We start from the raw sequence: 17,261 nt of genomic DNA, 5'->3' as shown, positions 1-17,261 counted from the left end.
TGGTGGTCGGCGGGCCACCCACTGGCGGGGGGGGGGGGGGGGCAGTGTCCCCCTTACCCTGCAGATGTACTGGTTCCGCTCCCCCGGGGAGAAGGTCTGTGAGCGCACGATCACGCTGCTGCGGACAAAGGGGCGCTGCCGAGTGCTCAGGCCGCTGCGGTCTTTGGGGCGAACTGCCACACTGGTGTCGCCGGCCTCATCCGTGTTTGTCTCTTTATCAACCTAGAACGGAAGTCAGACATCTGTCAGGCACGGATGGATGAGGATACATTTCTGCTCCTTTCGCCCAGCTACAAAGGCAACAGCTGATCTCCCAACAGAGCCTCATCCGGCACTAGGGCCGCTTCTGAGAGACAGGCTTGGCGTTCCTCCCGACGGGACCCCGGGAGATGGTTTTCTGCCGAGTGGGAAGTGACCGACCTGCAGTGAGCAGGACGGTGTCACCCATAAATGGAGGTGCCCCCCAACACATCTGACCTACACAAGGAAGCCTTCAATTTCCACAGGGTAAATGTGGTTCTGTAGAGAATCTTGTTTAGGAGTACTTCAACACGAAATACCGTTCAACATGCTGATCCCTGGTTTTTGTGGTGGTTGTTTTTTCAGAACGATACAAGTAATCAACATATAAGAAAATGAAAATATACTACAAAGTTATAGGTTTACACAGAATACGCAGTTATGCATACACGGAAATAGCAACTGCTGTGAAGCTGTGTTTGGATTTTCGCTGTACCTCTGGAAATGTAATAAAAAATAAAATTTAAGTAAAAACAGAAGTTTCTCAGGGCACTAACTCTACAGGCACAGGCAGACGTTTATTGTTGATCTCATGTGCATCAAAGGATTCAAAAGCTGCCTCGTGCTGGTTTGCTCCTTTATCGGAGGAAGTCTTGGGTCAGGGCAAAATACTATTTTCCTCAGGAACAAAGGGCTGGAGTTTTGTAGACTCCATCATCGACATCCCAAGCATCCTCCAAGCCTGAAAATGATTTCCTCCCTCTGGGGATGCGCTCTCTACCAACACGTCCCTCCCGTAACCAGCACCCATCGCTACACCGAGCGACCTGCCACGTTCCAGAGCAGATTCTGGTCAGAGCACCACGTCTCTGAACGTGTCCACTCACAACATTTACGAAACGTGACGCAATTCAGTGGTCGTCCTGGTGTTAGCCGGGAAATTCTGGAAACGCTTTTGATAAATCCTCCCAGACCATTTACACAGCTCTAAATAGCACTGTTCATCTTCTTACATAAAACGTAAGTCACGAATGAATACTGGGGCCCATATGAACATCTTAAAGCCTCCTTTCACAAACGCCTGCCGTGAGCAGCTACGGCACAGATCTTGGTACGGATTTACACCCGAGGAGACAGACTTGGCCTGCGCGCTGCCGCCGGAGGTCAGGCCGGTGGGGAGTGTGGCTGAAAGTGCTCACCAGGGTGGACGGCCCGCCGGGCGGCCGGCTGCCACGCTCTTCAGCACCGCCGTCCTCTCTCCTGCCCACGACCTCCTCCGCCTCGGGCACGCGGGGGCGCGAGCACAGGTCTCCTGCACGGCAACCGCCCTCGGGCAACTTCACGTCGGCCTCTTCTTCAGACGCGATTTCATCAGAGGCCTCCCGCAGCATTGTCAACCTATGGTGAGACGGAGCAGAACCAGACACAACTTGGGTCCGGCAGGTGCACGCGTGAGCAGGGCCACCTGGGGCGGACACCGCTCTCCCACAAGGAATGAGACTCACGTTAACGACACAAGCCATCTCCCCGGCTCAAACTGCTACACGCAAAATGAAATCAGCAACCGACCCTCCAGCAATATGCAGCAAAATCACCATAATTGGGTACTACAAAGTTACATTAGTGGAATCGGACCGAATTCTTAGGCGTTAAATTAGAAATATTCTGAAAATCACGTATAACATTTAGCCCCGCCATTTAAAAGCACTGACACTCACTTTAATGTAACTTGATTTCAGGTGTTTACTTGTTATAAAATTAATCTTCCAGCAGAATGGAGTGACTTCGCTAAAAGCGAATAAAGACATAAGCATTGAAAATATCCATCGTCGGGGTACCTGGCGGGCTCGGTGCATTGTGCAACTCTGTATCTCGGGGTTACAAGTTTGAGCCCCACCCTGGTTGTAGCCATTTCTTAAAAATAAAATCTTTATAAAAAAAATCTTTATAAAAAACGACTGTGCTTACAGTCTAGCAGGGGTAAAAACCCTGTGTCAAGGGAGTTTTACACCTGAAATAACAGGAATCCTAAGGCCATGTGATCTTGTCTCTAACCAAAGCCACAGCATGGGCTTGGGTGGTATTACAAGCGGGGCCCCAGAATGTACATACGGGTTTATGTTCTGAATAAACTGCATCGACAGGAAAGCCTGGGTACCAGCGTGGCTTAGAATATCTCATGGTCTGTTGAGTTTCATGTTCTTAGGACAGTAACATTTTCTCCACTGATAACTGAAGGGTGGGCTGTAATTGTGATTGGTGAGACTCTTGACAGATGGGCACACGCCTGTTATTAACTGCCTAGTCATGAGATGAGCACAGGGAAGCTAGCAAAGGATTCCACGAGCTATAAATTCCTTTATGCTACAAATCGGGTGTATTTTTGGAAATGTATGTGAAACAAACTGTGTTTTACACACACAAAGGTTTAGTGTTTAAAAATATATCATGATGGGTCTTATAATCACTCTCGTATTTATTTATTTTTTGCAGTGCTCTGACTGGTAATCACTGTAAAAGGCTCCTGACAAGAACAATGTATATCTGTACCTTTTTGCCTAACTGTAGTGAGCTGATCCTTCCAAATGTCCAAGATTTTGTTATTTATGACATATCTTGTCAGTCTTCATTTGTAACAAGTTTTATACACACATGCACACACACACAAACGCATGCTATATATGTATGTGTATATGTGTTAACAAGAGTTCAATCAAACACAACAGTATAAGCAACTATATACACATTAAAATTAATCCAAATAATTTTACATCTATACTTTAAAAACGGATGCATTCATTAAAATTTGTTTTTAGAGAAAACAATGCAAACCAGGAAAGGCAGTTCTTTATACATATGTGATTCTGGACAAAATCTATAAATAACTTTTTTCTTTTTTCAAAGGACGGGGTATGGATAATTAGGTGGAAACAGAAAAAGAAGGCAGAGGTGAACAAATAGAAAATGAGTACTCAGATATGTGCTTTGCTTTACCTGAACCTAAATGGTACAGAGGTACTTCTGGTAATTTAAAGAAAAAGAAAGTAAGTTTTTAAATTTATTTACGAATTGACAATAAACTACGACACCTTTCAAAACAGGTAGATGATGATGATGATGATTTTAGAGCGAGAGAGAGCAGGAGAGTGGGGCAGAGGGAGAGAGAGGGAATCCCAAGCAGGCTCCACGCTTAGTGCTGAGCCCGACACGGGGCTCAATCCAAGGACCTTGGGATCATGACCTGAGCCAAGATCAAGAATCAGACGCTCAACTGACTAAGCCACCCGGGCGCCCCTCAAAACAGGTAGCTGAGACCAAGAATTTTAAAAAGCCCAGAAAAGAGTGTCAGAACGTACGGAGGCAGGAACAAAGAAAGTCCTTCCTGTGTTAACTCTGACGCGGCCCAAAATTTTGCTGTTACCTTCTTCAACTCTCTAATGACCAAAGAGGGTCCTTCCTTCAGTGGTAGCAGCCTAACAAGGCACCGCTTTCCATAATTCCAGGGTAATATCTGAACCTATAAAGGTTTCCCTGTGATACACACACCCTCTTTGCATTCCCGAATAGCAAAAGGAACCCAGGGTTTTTACCAGTCTCCATCTGGACCCCTTTCCTCTTCTTCCTGCCCGGGCTCTTCTTCCTCATCCTCCTCCTGTGCTAATTCTTGTTCCACAGCCAACAGCTCAGCTGATGTTCTTGCAAGGAGGGCTGACACGGCATCCTGGAGAACAGAAGGTGTACGGACAGCAATTAACATCACATATTGTGAGAAACGATTCAAAAACTCATCAGATGGGGACTGAAGCTTCCAGTTGTGGAAAAGAAGGTGGCACCAGACCCAATTCTCCTGCCGAGAACAAATATGAAAGCTGATGGAAATAAAACAAAAGGCAACAAACCAACCTCCGGCGTTTTTAAAGCAACCAAGAGCGACACAGGCAATCGGGACTGGAGGCCGAGACCCCGGGGAGAGGAGAAACGCAGGCAGGTGAAGCGACGTCACTGCCACTCTTTCCCCCCAGGGACGTGTATCAGTTCTAGCGGTTGAGGCACGCAGGCTAAAATTGTGGCTGTGCAGAACAGCGGCACTATCGATAGAACGTGAAAATGAAAACTGACAAGGCCCCCAAGGCAGCCAGCACACTGGGGCCCAGGGAAACGAACGGAAAGGGGAGTCCAGTATTCTGCACAATGTTCTTGCTGCGGTATTTCCCACTCCTCAGCTGCAGATCCGACAGCAAGAGGTGGGAAACTAAGCAAAGCCCAGCTGCAGGGAGGCTAAAACAGTAGGCAGATACTTCAGTTTCTTCACGGTCCTAGGGAGGGAAAAATTGGAATTCAGGCCCTCCAAGTGACTCAGGTGATCTGCCCATGTTGTAATCGGCCTTCTGGAAGAATACTAAATCCTCTCTGGAGGAAAATATCAGCCAGAGCCTCCACAATTCTTCATACATAATATCCAGCAGCCACTGGAAACCAAGAGCAACAACGGATAAGATAAAAGAGGCAACCTACAGGTGGCCCATACACTGCCATTATTTAGAGAAGGAATTTAAGTTTTTACAGTTAATGTGTTCAAGAAAACTGATGAAATGGTGGAGAATCTCACTAGTGTAAACACGAACCCACATTAGCACATCAGAGTGGAACTGCTGAAAAGCAAAGGAAGAGAGAAAATCTTATGAGCAGTGAAAAAAAAAAAAAAGATGTATTACTTTTTAAGGATCGACTGTTCTCCAGCAGCTCAACAGAATCAGTGGAAGCCAGATGACAACAAAACGGTATCTGTAATGTGTTCAGAGAATTAACTGCCCACCTAGAATTCTGAATATGCAGTGAAAAAAAAATTCCTTTTCAAGTGGAAATAAAGACACTGATAGATGTGCACTAAAAGAAATCCTAAAGGGAGTTCTTCAAGCAGAAGGAAAATGACCCAAATGGGAGTGCACTAATGCAGAAAGAAATGAAATACACCAGGAAGGGTAAAGATGTGGGGAAATCTAAATGAATATTGACTGGCAATAGAACAATAGCATCTTGTGGGATATACGTTAAAATATACAGAACTAAAGCGCATGACCAATAATTTCGCAGAAGGAGGAAAGGGCATAAATGGAGCTCAAGTCTTTCAAAATTCTTGTACTGTGTGGGAAAAAGTAAAAGCATGAATTTAAGGTAGCTTCTCTTAAGAAGGCAAGGATGCATGCTGTAATCACTAGGGATACAGCAAAAAATAAAAGACTGTATTACTAATGATCTAATAGAAGGGCAAATGAAATTTTCCTTTCCTTAAAAAAAAAAAAGAGTAAGATAATATGTTCGAACCCAAATATATCACTAATAGCATTAAATGTAAATGAACTAAATATTTCAATTAAAAGGTAAGGGTTATAAGACTGGATAATAAACCAAAAGCAACTATATACTGCTTGCAAGTGAAACACTTTCAATCTAAGAATTCAGAAAGATCGAAAGTAAAAGGATGGAAAAAGATAAACCATGAAAACACTAACCGAAAAAGGGTGGATACAGCTTTATCAATACCAGACGAAACAGATTTTAAAACAAGGGGTATTAGTACAGATAAAGAGGGCTATTTTATAACAACGAAAGGGCCAGCTGAGCAGAAAGATACAACACAATCCTAAATTTATATTCATCTGTGAACATAAACACAGAAGTCAGAAAGCAAAGACTAACAAACTAAAAGGAGAAACAGACATCTACAATCATAAGTTGGTGGATTTTAATCTCTCTCTCAATAACTGGTAAAATAAGCAAATTGAAAAATTTGAAGAAGATTTGAAAGACAAAAATTGACAAACTTGGGCTGTAGAACATGTTCTCTTAAGAACACACAGAACTTTTACCCAAACTGACCATATACTAAGCCATAAAGGAAATTTCAATATTCTGTATGATTGAATAGTATGTTCTCTGTTCTCTGAAAACAGGGAAATACAGCTAGAAGAAATCAATAATAAAAAGATAACTAGAAAACCCCACTGTTTAGGAATTAAGTAAATATACTTCTAAAAAAAAAACCCTCATAGATCAAAAAAGAAATTACAACGAAAATTAAAAACTATTTTAAGTTCAATGATATTTTGATAATATCATATTATCAAACTTGTGAAAAGCAGACAAAGCTGTGCTCAAAAAGAATTTTTAAGCCCTAAATGCATAAATTGGAAAAGAAGATGGGTGAACGATTACCTATCTCAAGAAGTTAAAAAAAAAAAAAAGTGCAGCAAATTAAGCCTAATGAAGGCAGAAGCAAGGACATAATAAAGAAAAGAGCAGAATTAATAAAATAGAAAACACATGTATAAATAGAGAAAAAGAATCAACAAGGCCAAAAGATGTTTCTTTGAATAAAATAAAACATTTGACAGGTCCCTAGCAAGAGTGAGAAAAAAAGCAGAAATGGTACAAATTTGCCAATGTGAGAAATAAAACAGAAACATAGCAAAGTCCTTGTATATATGAAAAATTAGAGGGTACCTTGGATAGCTTTGCTAAAATTTTGATAATTTAGGTAAAATAGACAAATCCTGTAGAAAATAATGCTTACTGAAATGAATACAAGTATAGAAAGTTGCAATAGTCCTGTATCTTTTTTTTTTTTTAAGTTTATTTATTTACTTTGAAAGAGAGAGAAAGCATGAGTCAGGGAGGGGCAGAGAGAGAGGGAGAGAGAGAGAATCCCAAACAGACTCCAAATTGTCAGCACAGAGCCTGACGTGGGGCTCAAATTCATGAACCATGAGATCATGACCTGAGCTGAAGTTGGACGCTTAACGGACTGAGCCACCCAAGCGCCCCTTGAATAGTTCTGTATCTAATAAAGAAATGGAATCTATAATAAAAAATGGTCCACAAGCCCTTTTCAACTGGGATTCCATTAGAGTTAAGCCCTTGTGCCCTCTAGCATCCATTATGTTAAAGCAAAACAAAACATGACATCTAAAATGGTGTGAGTTATGTGCCATCCTTGGGAGAAATAAGAAAATAGTCATCGAAAATATATTTTTGGTAAATGTTTACTTCTTGCATAGCCTTGGTTGTGAAAGGCTGCTTCTCACAAAGAAAATTATAGGCTGGGCTGGTGAATTCTCTTGGGAATTCTCCCAATGACTTATGGAAGGTATGATACCCACCTTACAAAACCTTCCGCAGGAAGTGAAAAAGGAATACTTTCTAATTTACATTAGGAAGGCTGGTAAACCTTGCAGTAAAAAAAAACCGACATTACAAAAAAAAGGAAATTAAAGACTAACCTCTCTCACGAACATAAATGAAAATTAACCCAAACACAAAATCAAGAAATCAAAACCAGCAACATATATAAAAACACATATAAAATACATCACGATGAAGTCTGTTTCATTCCAGCAATCCAAGCGTGGTTTAACATTCAGAAGTTAATCAATGTACAATTTAGCACACTAAGAGAATAAAAGAGAACAACTGTGTGATCAATTTAAGAGTTAAGTAGACAGTAAAAATGTTTGAGAAAACTCAATATCCATGCATAATAAAAAGTCTTAGCAAACTAGAAAGAGCAAGAAACTTCTTTAATCTGATAGTGATTATCTACACATAGCCTCAGAAAAATCATTCTACACGACAAATTACTGAAAGCTTTCACTTTGGAAAAAGTAGAGTATTTTCTACAAAGATAGACAACTAAGCCAATGGAATACAACAGAATATCTAGGAACAGACTCCCACATGTTCAGGTCAGTGGATTATGACAAAGATGAAAATGCAATGCAGCTGGGAAAGAAAGTCTTTTCAACAAATGGTGCTGGGCCAATGGGCTACCACGTGGATAAAAAGAAATCTCGATCCCTACCTCACACCTTACAAAAAAATTAATTTCAGATGAACTGCAGATCTAAATGCGAAAGGTAAACCAATAAAGCTTTTATAAGACAAGACAGGAAACCATCTTCATGACCCTGGGGTGGGCAAATAGTTCTTAAATAGCAAAGGAAAACGCTAAGCAGACAGGGAACAACTGATAAAAAAGACTGCGTTAAACCCGAGTACTTCTATTCACCAAAAGGCAACATTAAGAAAATGAAAAGACAAGCCACAGAATGGGCAGAGATATTTGCAATAGACATATTTGACAAAACACTCAAATCTAAAATGAAGAACGGCTACTAACCTACTGAAAAAAAAGAGAGAGAATCCAACAGAAAAATGGGCGAAATCTTGGACAGATGTTTCACAAAAAAGGACATCCATTTGGCCATTAAATATTATAATCAGGGAAATGGAAAAACATAAGAGTACTATATACTTACCACAATGGCTAAAATGAAAGATAAAGACATGTACAAGATGGTAAGAGCAGCACTAATCCTAGTAGCCTCCAAATCAGAAACTCAAATGTCCATCGATAGCAGAATGGATAAATAAACGGTGATAAAATTACACAATGAAATATTGCACAACAGTGAGCACGAATGAGTTACAATCACACAAAATAACATAGATGACTCTCACAGACATAATGGTGAGCACGAGATGCCAGACATAACATAACATATATTGAAAGATTCCATTATGTAAAGTTCAGAGACAGACGTCAGAGTAGAGATTACCTTTAGGGGAGCATGGTAATGACTCGGACGGGGGCACCAGGGAGGGCGCTGGGGTGCTGATAATGCACTATACCTTGACGCGGGTGGGAGCTACACAGGTGTGCTTGCTTTGTGAAAAGTCACTGGAAAATTCATATCAGATCTGTACGCTTTGCTATAAATCTCTCCATCACTCCCCTCCACAAAAGAAACAAGTTAAAGTGAGATTAGGATACGATAAAAAGTGTAATAAGAAGGCATATGTATGCATATAACAACACTGTGAACAAACGAGACCTAACAAACACCTATAGAAAACTCACCCAGCAAGAGCGGAATACACATTCTTCTCAAGTGCACATGGCACATTCTCCAGGAATGGCAGAACATGCTAGGCCATGAAACAAACCTCAACAGACTTAAAAGGACTGAAGTCCTACAAAATATATTCTGTGACCACACTGTAAGGAAATGAAAAATCAATAACAGAAGGAAACAATAAGAAATAACAAAGATGTGAGAATCAACACACTCCTAAATAACCAATGAGTCAAAGGAGTCACAAGGAAAATTAGAAAATACTAAAGAGCTGAATGAAAATTAAAACATACTGAAGTTTGTAAGATGCTGCTTACAGCAGTGCTCAGCAAGAAATTTACAGTGTTAAGTGTGTGTGTTAAAACAGAAGAAAGATCTCAAATCTATAACCTAACCTTCCACCTGAAGAAAATGGAAAAAAGAGTAAAAAGTACACCTAAAGCAATCAGAAGGAAGGAAATAATAAACACCAGAGTAGAAATTCACAAAACGGTGAATAGAGAAATATTAGAGAAGATCAAGGAAACCAAAAGTCGATTCTTTGAAAAGATTCAAAAAAGTAAAAACCTTTAGCTAGACTGACCAAGAAAAATGGAAAGAGAGTTCAAATGACTGAAATCAGGAACAAAAGAGGGACCATCACTATCAACTTTAGAGATATAAAATGAATGATAAAGGTTACTAGAAACAACCGTCTGCCAACAAGTTGGATAAACTAGATAAAGTGAGCACATTCCAGAAAGACGCAAACTACTCAAAGTGGTATTATAACAAAATTCTGAGTAGACTTAGAACAAGAGATTGAATTAGTAAACAAAAAACTTCCCACAAAGTCCAAACTCAGAGGGCTTCACTGCCAAATTCTACCAAACATATAAAGAATTCATGCCAATTCTTCTTAAATGGTAGATGAGGAGGGAACACTTCCTAACTCATTCCCTGAGGCCAGAATTACCCTAATGTTGAAACTAGACAAGGTGATCAGAAGAAAACGACGAATACAGACGTAAAAAAGATTCTCAACAAAATACTAGAAAACTGAATCTAATATCATATAAAAAGGATTATACACCATGACCAAGTGGGATTTACCTTAGGAATGAGAAGCTGGTCTGACATCTGAAATCAGTAAACCGTATGAAGAGAATAAAGGACAAAAAACACATGTCATCTCAATAGATACAGAAGAAAAGCACTGGTTAAATCCAACAGTCTCTATGATAAAACACTCAACAAACTAGGAAAAGGATTTTCCTCAACAAAAGGCAACTACAACAACTACAGCAAAAATCATATGTAATAGTGAAAAACTGGAAGCTTCCCTACAAGATCACATACATGACAAGGATGTCTGTTGTCACCATTTCTTTCAATACTGTATTGCAGGTTCAGGCCAGGATGAAGAGGCAAGAAAAAGAAGTTAAAAGGAATTGGAAAGGAAGAAGTAAAACCGACTCTATTTGCAGAAGATATGATCTTATGTACAGGACATTCTAAGGAATCCACCAAAGCACTATTAGACCCAATAAACCAGTTCAGTAAGGTTGTAGGATTGCAAGATAAATCTGAAAATGAAATTAAGAAAATATTTCTATTTACAATAGCATCAAAAAGAATAAAATTAATCAAAGAAGTGCAAATTTGGGCTGTGAAAACTAGAAAACATTTTTTAAAGAGGTTAATGAAGACCTAAATAAATGGGAAGATATCCCAAATCCATGGATAAGAAGAGTTAAAACTGTGAAGATGACAATACCCACCCCACCCCTCAACCGACCTACAGACTCAATGCAATCTGTATAAAAATCCTAGCTGCCTTTTTTTTTTTTGCAGAAATATGGAAATGCAAGGGACCACGAATAAGACAAACCATCCTACAAAAGAAAAACAAAGTTGGATGATGCACATGTTCTGATTCCAAAATAACTACAAAGCTACAGTCATCACAGTAGTGTGGTGCTGGCATAAATACAGACATACAGATTAATGGAACAGAATTTGGAGTCCAGAAATATAAACAGTCACACTTACGGCAAACTGATTTTTAGAAACGGTGCCAAGATAATTCACTGGGGAAAGACCAGTGTTTTCAATAAGTGGTACTGGGGACAATCACACACCCACAATACAAGAAAATGAAGTTGGACACACTCCTGACATCACACATAAAGAACAATCCAAGTGGACTGGAGACCTAAAAATAAGACTAAACTGTAAAACACTCAGAAGAAAACACAGGCATAAATCTTTGTGATGTTTGGTTAGGCAAAGCCTTCTTAGATATGACATCAACAGCAGAAGCAATAAAAGAAAGAAACAGACAATCTGGACTTTTATCAAAATTAAAAATTTTGTACTTCAAACAAAACCATCAAGAAAGTGAAGGGGCACCTGAGTGGCTCAGTCGGTTAAGCATCTGGCTTTGACTCAGGTCATGATCTCATGGTTGATGAGTTTGAGCCCCGTGTCAGGTCAGCTTGAGCCCCACATTGGGCTCCATGATGTCAGCATAGGGTTCCCTCTCTCTCTCCCATTCTCCCTCTCTCTCTGCCCCTCACTCACTTGCGCCTGCCCTCTATCAAAAATTAATTAACTAATTAATTTTTAAAAAGTGAAAAGAAACCCATAGAATGAGAGAGGATATTTGTAAGTCATTTGCTGGATAAAGGATTTGTGTCAAGACTACACAAGGAACTCTTATCACTCAATAATAAAATGATAATTAATAAAGAGATAATAAAATACAATGATAAAGAATTTAAAACAAAGAGAAAGGATCTGAATAGACAGTTCTCAAAAAATTTTTTTAAAATATACTAATGGCCCAGCATTACCTTGATTCCAAAACCAGACAAAGACCCCATTAAAAAGGAGAACCACAGACCAATTTCCCTGATGAACATGGACGCGAAAATTCTCAATAAAATACTAGCAAACCAGAAACAACAATACATTAAAAGAATTATTCACCATGATCAAATGGGACTTATCAAAATCCGCAAATCAATTAATGAGGTACATCACACTGATAAAAGGATAAGAACCACATGATCCTCTCAATAGATGCGGAAAAAGCATCTGACAAAATACAGCATCATTTCTTGATAAAAACCTGCAAGAAAGTAGGGATAGAAGGACCATACTTCAAGATCATAAAGTCCATATACGGAAGACCCACAGCTAATATCATCCTCAATGGGGAAAAACTAAAAGCTTTCCCTCTAAGGTCAGGAACATAACAGGGATGTCCATTCGCACCACTGATACTCAACATAGTGTTAGAAGTCCTGGCCTTAGCAATCAGACAACAAAAAGAAATAAAAGGCATCCAAACTGGCAAGAAGGAAGTCAAACTTCCACTCTTCGCAGATGAAACGATACTCTACATGGAAAACCCAAAGGACTCCACCAAAAAACTGCTAGAACTGATCCATGAATTCAGCAAAGTCACAGGATATAAAATCAACGTACAGAAATTGGTTGCATTTCTATACACCCATAATGAAGCAGCAGAAAGAGAAATAAATCAAGGAACTGATCCCATTTACAACTGCACTATGACCATAAAATACCAAGGAATAAACCAAATTACCAAAGAGGTAAAAGATCTATCCCCTGAAAACTACAGGAAGCTTATGAAAGAAATGGAAGACACAAAGAACTGGAAAAATATTCCATGCTCATGGATTGGAAGAAGAAATATTGTTAAAATGTAGATACTCTCCAAAGCAATCTACATAGTCAATGTAATCCCTATCAAAATAACACCAGCATTCTTCACAGAGCTAGAACAAACAATTCTAAAATTTGTCTGGAACCAAAAAAGATCCTGAATAGCCAAAGTAATGTTGAAAAGGAAAACCAAAACTGGAGGCATCACAATTCTGGACTTCAAGCTAGATTACGAAGCTGTAATCATCAAGACAGTATGGTACTGGCACAAAAACAGACACCTAGATCCATGGAACAGAAGAGAGAACCCAGGAATGGACCCACAAATGTATGGCCAACTAATCTCCAACGAAGCAGGAAAGAATATCTGATGGAAAAAAGACAATCTCTTCAACAAATGGTGTCGGGAAAACGGGGCAGCGACACGTAGAAGAATGAGCCTGGACCACTTTCTTATATCATACACACAAGTAAACTCAAAGCGGATAAAAGAGCTAAATCTATAAGACAGGAAGCCATCAAAATCCCAGAGGAGAAAACAGGCAATAACCTCTTTGACCTCGGCTGCAGCAACTTCTTACTTGACATGTCTTTGGAGGCAAGGAGATAAAAGCAAAAATGAACTATTGGGACCTCATCAAGGTAAAAAGCTTCCTGCACAGCAAACAATCCGCAAAACTAAAAGGCAACCGACAGAATGGGAGAAGATATTTGCAAATGACATATCAGATAAAGGGTCAGTATCCAAAATCTACAAAGAACTTCTCAAACTCAACACCCAAAAAACAAACAATCCAGTGAAGAAATGGGCAAAAGACATGAATAGACACTTTTCCAAAGAAGACATCCAGATGACTAACAGACACATGAAAAGATGTTCAACATCATTCATCATCAGGGAAACACGAATCAAAATCACAATGAGATACCACCTCACACCTGTCAGAATGGCTAGCGTTAACAACTCAGGAAACAACAGATGTTGGCGAGGATGTGGTGGGAATGCACTGTTGGTGGGAATGCAAACTGGTGTAGCCACTCTGGAAAACAATGTGGAGGTTCCTCAAAAAACTAAAAATAGAACTACCCTACGGCCCAGCAATTGCGCTACTCAGTATTTATCCAAAGGATACAAAAATGCTGATTCGAAGGGGCACATGCACCCCAAATGTTTATAGCAGCGCTATTGACAATAGACACATTATGGAAAGAGCCCAAATGTTCATCGACTAATGAGTGGGTAAAGAAGATGTGGTGTATATATACATAGAATACTACTTGGTGATCAAAAAGAATGAAATCGTGCCACTTGCAACAGTGTGGATGGAACTAGAGTGTATTATGCTAAGCGAAACAAGTCAGAGAAAGACAAATATCATATGGTTTCACTCATATGTGGAATTCAAGACACAAAACAGATGCACATAGGGGAAGGGGAGCAAAAATAAGATAAAAACAGAGAGGGAGGCAAACCATAAGAGAGTCTTAGATACAGAGAACAAATTGAGGGTTGCTGGTGGGGCGATGGGTGGGGGGCTGGGCTAAATGGGTGATGGGCATTAAGGAGCGAACTTGTTGGGATGAGCACTGGGTGTTGTATGTAAGTGATGAATCACTAAATTCTATTCTTGAAATCATTATTACACTATATGTTAACTAACTTGGATTTAAAGAAAAAAAAAAGAAAAAAACATACTAACGGCCAGTAAGTCCATGAAAATATGCTCAGTATCATTAGTCATTAGGGGTATAAATCAAAACCATAACGAGATCGTACTTCACACAACACTAACATGGCTAAAATCAGAAGGCCAGATTTGTGGTAAGAGTGTAGGGAAACGGGGTGCCTGGGTGGCTCAATCGGTTAAATGTCCAACTTCGGCTCAGGTCACGATCTCACGGCTCGTGGGTTTGAGCCCCGTGTCGGGCTCTGTGCTGACAGCTCAGAGCCTGGAGCCTGCTTCGGATTCTGTGTTTCCCTCTCTCTCTGCCCTTCCCCTGCTTGTGCTCTCTCTCTGTTTCTCAAAAAATAAACATTAAAAAAAAGTTTTTTAAAGCAGAAACAGCCCGAATGCCCATCAGCTGATGAACAGACAGAAAAAAGGTGGTATATCCATATGAGGCGGTATTATTTGGCAATAAAAAGGAATGAGGTACTGATACATGCTGGAATACGGATGTACCCTGAAAACAGTACGCTGAGTGAAAGAGGTAGTCACAAAAGAACAAATACCGTCTTATCCCATTTATCTGACATGTCCGTAACAAGCAAATGTACAGAGACAGAAAGACGAGTGGTTGCCTTGGGGGAGAGGCGTTAGGGAGAACGGGGAGGGACCGCTAACGGGCACAGGGCTTCTTTCAGGGATGACGACAATGTTCTAATAACCAGATTGTGGTGCTGGAGGCCCAACCCCGTGAACATACTAAAAGCCACTGAACTGCGTGCTTCAGATGGGTGAGGTACGTGTTAAGTGGAGGAACCGTGTGGTATGTGAGTTACACTGCATCGAGCTGTGAGCAGCCATTTCCCCACAGTGTGACCATTACAGAAGCACTCTCAAAGGCGACGTCGCATTCCATCATCCTGGGGGCCTGACTCCGGGCCGGCCGCGGGCACGGAGTGCGAGCTCTCCCGGCATCTGCGCCCCCTTCACCACCCACCGCGACGTCCACTCTGGCGCCCTGCACATGGTCGACGATCAGTGATTATCTGACTTCTGCTTAGTAAGCTCTTTCCCCACAGATAATCGAAAATAAACTTGAACTCGGCAACAAGGTTCACAAATGCCAAGTCAGCGATGAACGGCCTCCCCAAATGCCCCTCTGTACGTTTTCTGAAAGGTTGGAGGTATGGCTGTTGGTTACAAAAAAAACCCTTTTTCCTGGAAAACTATTTATGGATATTGATGCCACGGATAGAAACGAAGGCCCTCTTTGGCCTTGGCGATTTAACATTTGCAAATTACCCGAGTTCCGAACGGATAACCTGGCAGAGGAATCAAAGACACGCACACAACCGCACAGAAGTATAAATTTGAATCAAAAGGTCTTCCACGGTCACCTAAACCAATGAAGGCTCTGCATCGGTTTATTGTGACGGAAGGACGTGTGAGCAGAAATGAGCGTCTGGTGTCGTCGTTGTTGGGAAGCCGGGAGGAAGGGTGAGCGGTCAGAGGAGGAGAGGACAGTTATGTGAAAGCACGTGGGAGCAAGCGGGCACCGCGGCCATTCTGCACGGTTTCATCCGGTCATACTATGAGCCCTTTCTCCGAACGTGACTCACCAAGTCTATAGGCTCGATTAACGGCTGGTCTGGTCGAAATACGGAATCCTCATTTTCTTCGCCATTCTTTTTGCGAGACGTTTGTTTAGAAGGCAGCAAGTTATACCACAGAGTGAAAATCTCATTGGAAAACGGTAAGTCGGCCAAACTGATCTGAGTTCCAGCCTATGTGAAATGAAGGGGGCGGGGGGAGCAAAGAAGAGAGAAAATAACATGTTTAAATTCATATTTGCTTCCTCTCATACTATTAAGATTATTGGGAAAGCTTGTGTTAGGATTTAAAACATGCAATACTCATGTTCTAAAGCATCGGTGGATTTTTTGTTTTAAACCTGAAGATGTCTTATATTTTTAGGTGTGACTAAATAAGAAATAATCCCAATCTAGAGGCCAACCCTGGGATTATTTTGTGAGATACTATTTTGCCAAAACCTAATGACAGAGCATGCAACTTTCTGTACGTGTGGAATTATTCTTAAACGAAAAGACAAAAAATGAAAATTAAAAGAGTAAACGACTAAGCAGAAACCATAATACCTCTCACAATACGCTGCAACGTTTGATTATTACTCCCAAAAACCCATTGTCCACTGTAAAGTTCAAAAACAAATAAAAATTCTATAGCGGTTCTTAAATGAGAGACCAGACAGCAAAATTTTAATTTGGGTAAGTTAGTAGCACGTCAAAAAAAGCTTTTCCATTCCAGCGAATCACACATATGAGCCAGAATCTAACTGAACTGTATCATTTTTTTTAAAGGAGATTAATTAACATACCTACTAATTTGATAGAGCTCCCGACATCCATATCTATTGCGGTACACGCCTTTCTGACAGCCTAATGAGTCTGTCTGTTAGCTTTGCTTCTTTTTTTTTATGCTCAGGTAATATTATCAAATATTGTTTTCATATAAAGAAAAGGAAATACTTACAAGAAGTCTCTCTACCTTTTAAACTTTGCTCGTCATGAAGCGTGTTTTCGTGCTTCCCATTGTACCGCCAAGGAGAGTCAACCAGAGACCCGTGCTGTTGTTGAACGCACGGGCACACCTCTAGAGACTCACATCTGACCCCCCTGTGTCACCTGCCTGCTGTGCAACGGTTCTCTGGTTATTATGTACAGTGGTGAGCAAAACTCACTTTTAGTGACAT

At 40.5% G+C, this 17,261-nt stretch overlaps 1 protein-coding gene across 7 annotated transcripts in view; it reads right to left on the bottom strand.

Annotated features, from left to right (window-relative positions):
* WWC2 (WW and C2 domain containing 2) overlaps positions 1-17,261 on the bottom strand; it is a 208,875-nt gene that overhangs the window by 29,133 nt on the left and 162,481 nt on the right. For all 7 annotated transcript variants that reach the window (XM_042934236.1, XM_042934235.1, XM_042934230.1 and 4 more), the window contains 4 exons: positions 16,111-16,275; positions 3,831-3,961; positions 1,440-1,638; positions 58-222 (listed from right to left, as the gene is read on the bottom strand). In XM_042934236.1, coding sequence (XP_042790170.1) covers positions 58-222; positions 1,440-1,638; positions 3,831-3,961; positions 16,111-16,275 — 660 coding nt within the window. The remainder of the gene's footprint in view (positions 1-57; positions 223-1,439; positions 1,639-3,830; positions 3,962-16,110; positions 16,276-17,261) is intronic.

The sequence above is a fragment of the Panthera leo genome, chromosome B1 (genome assembly GCF_018350215.1).
Source record: "Panthera leo isolate Ple1 chromosome B1, P.leo_Ple1_pat1.1, whole genome shotgun sequence".
NCBI lineage: Eukaryota > Metazoa > Chordata > Mammalia > Carnivora > Felidae > Panthera > Panthera leo.
The sequence above is the reverse complement of the archived record's forward strand: the minus strand, read 5'-3'. Positions and strand labels throughout refer to the sequence as shown.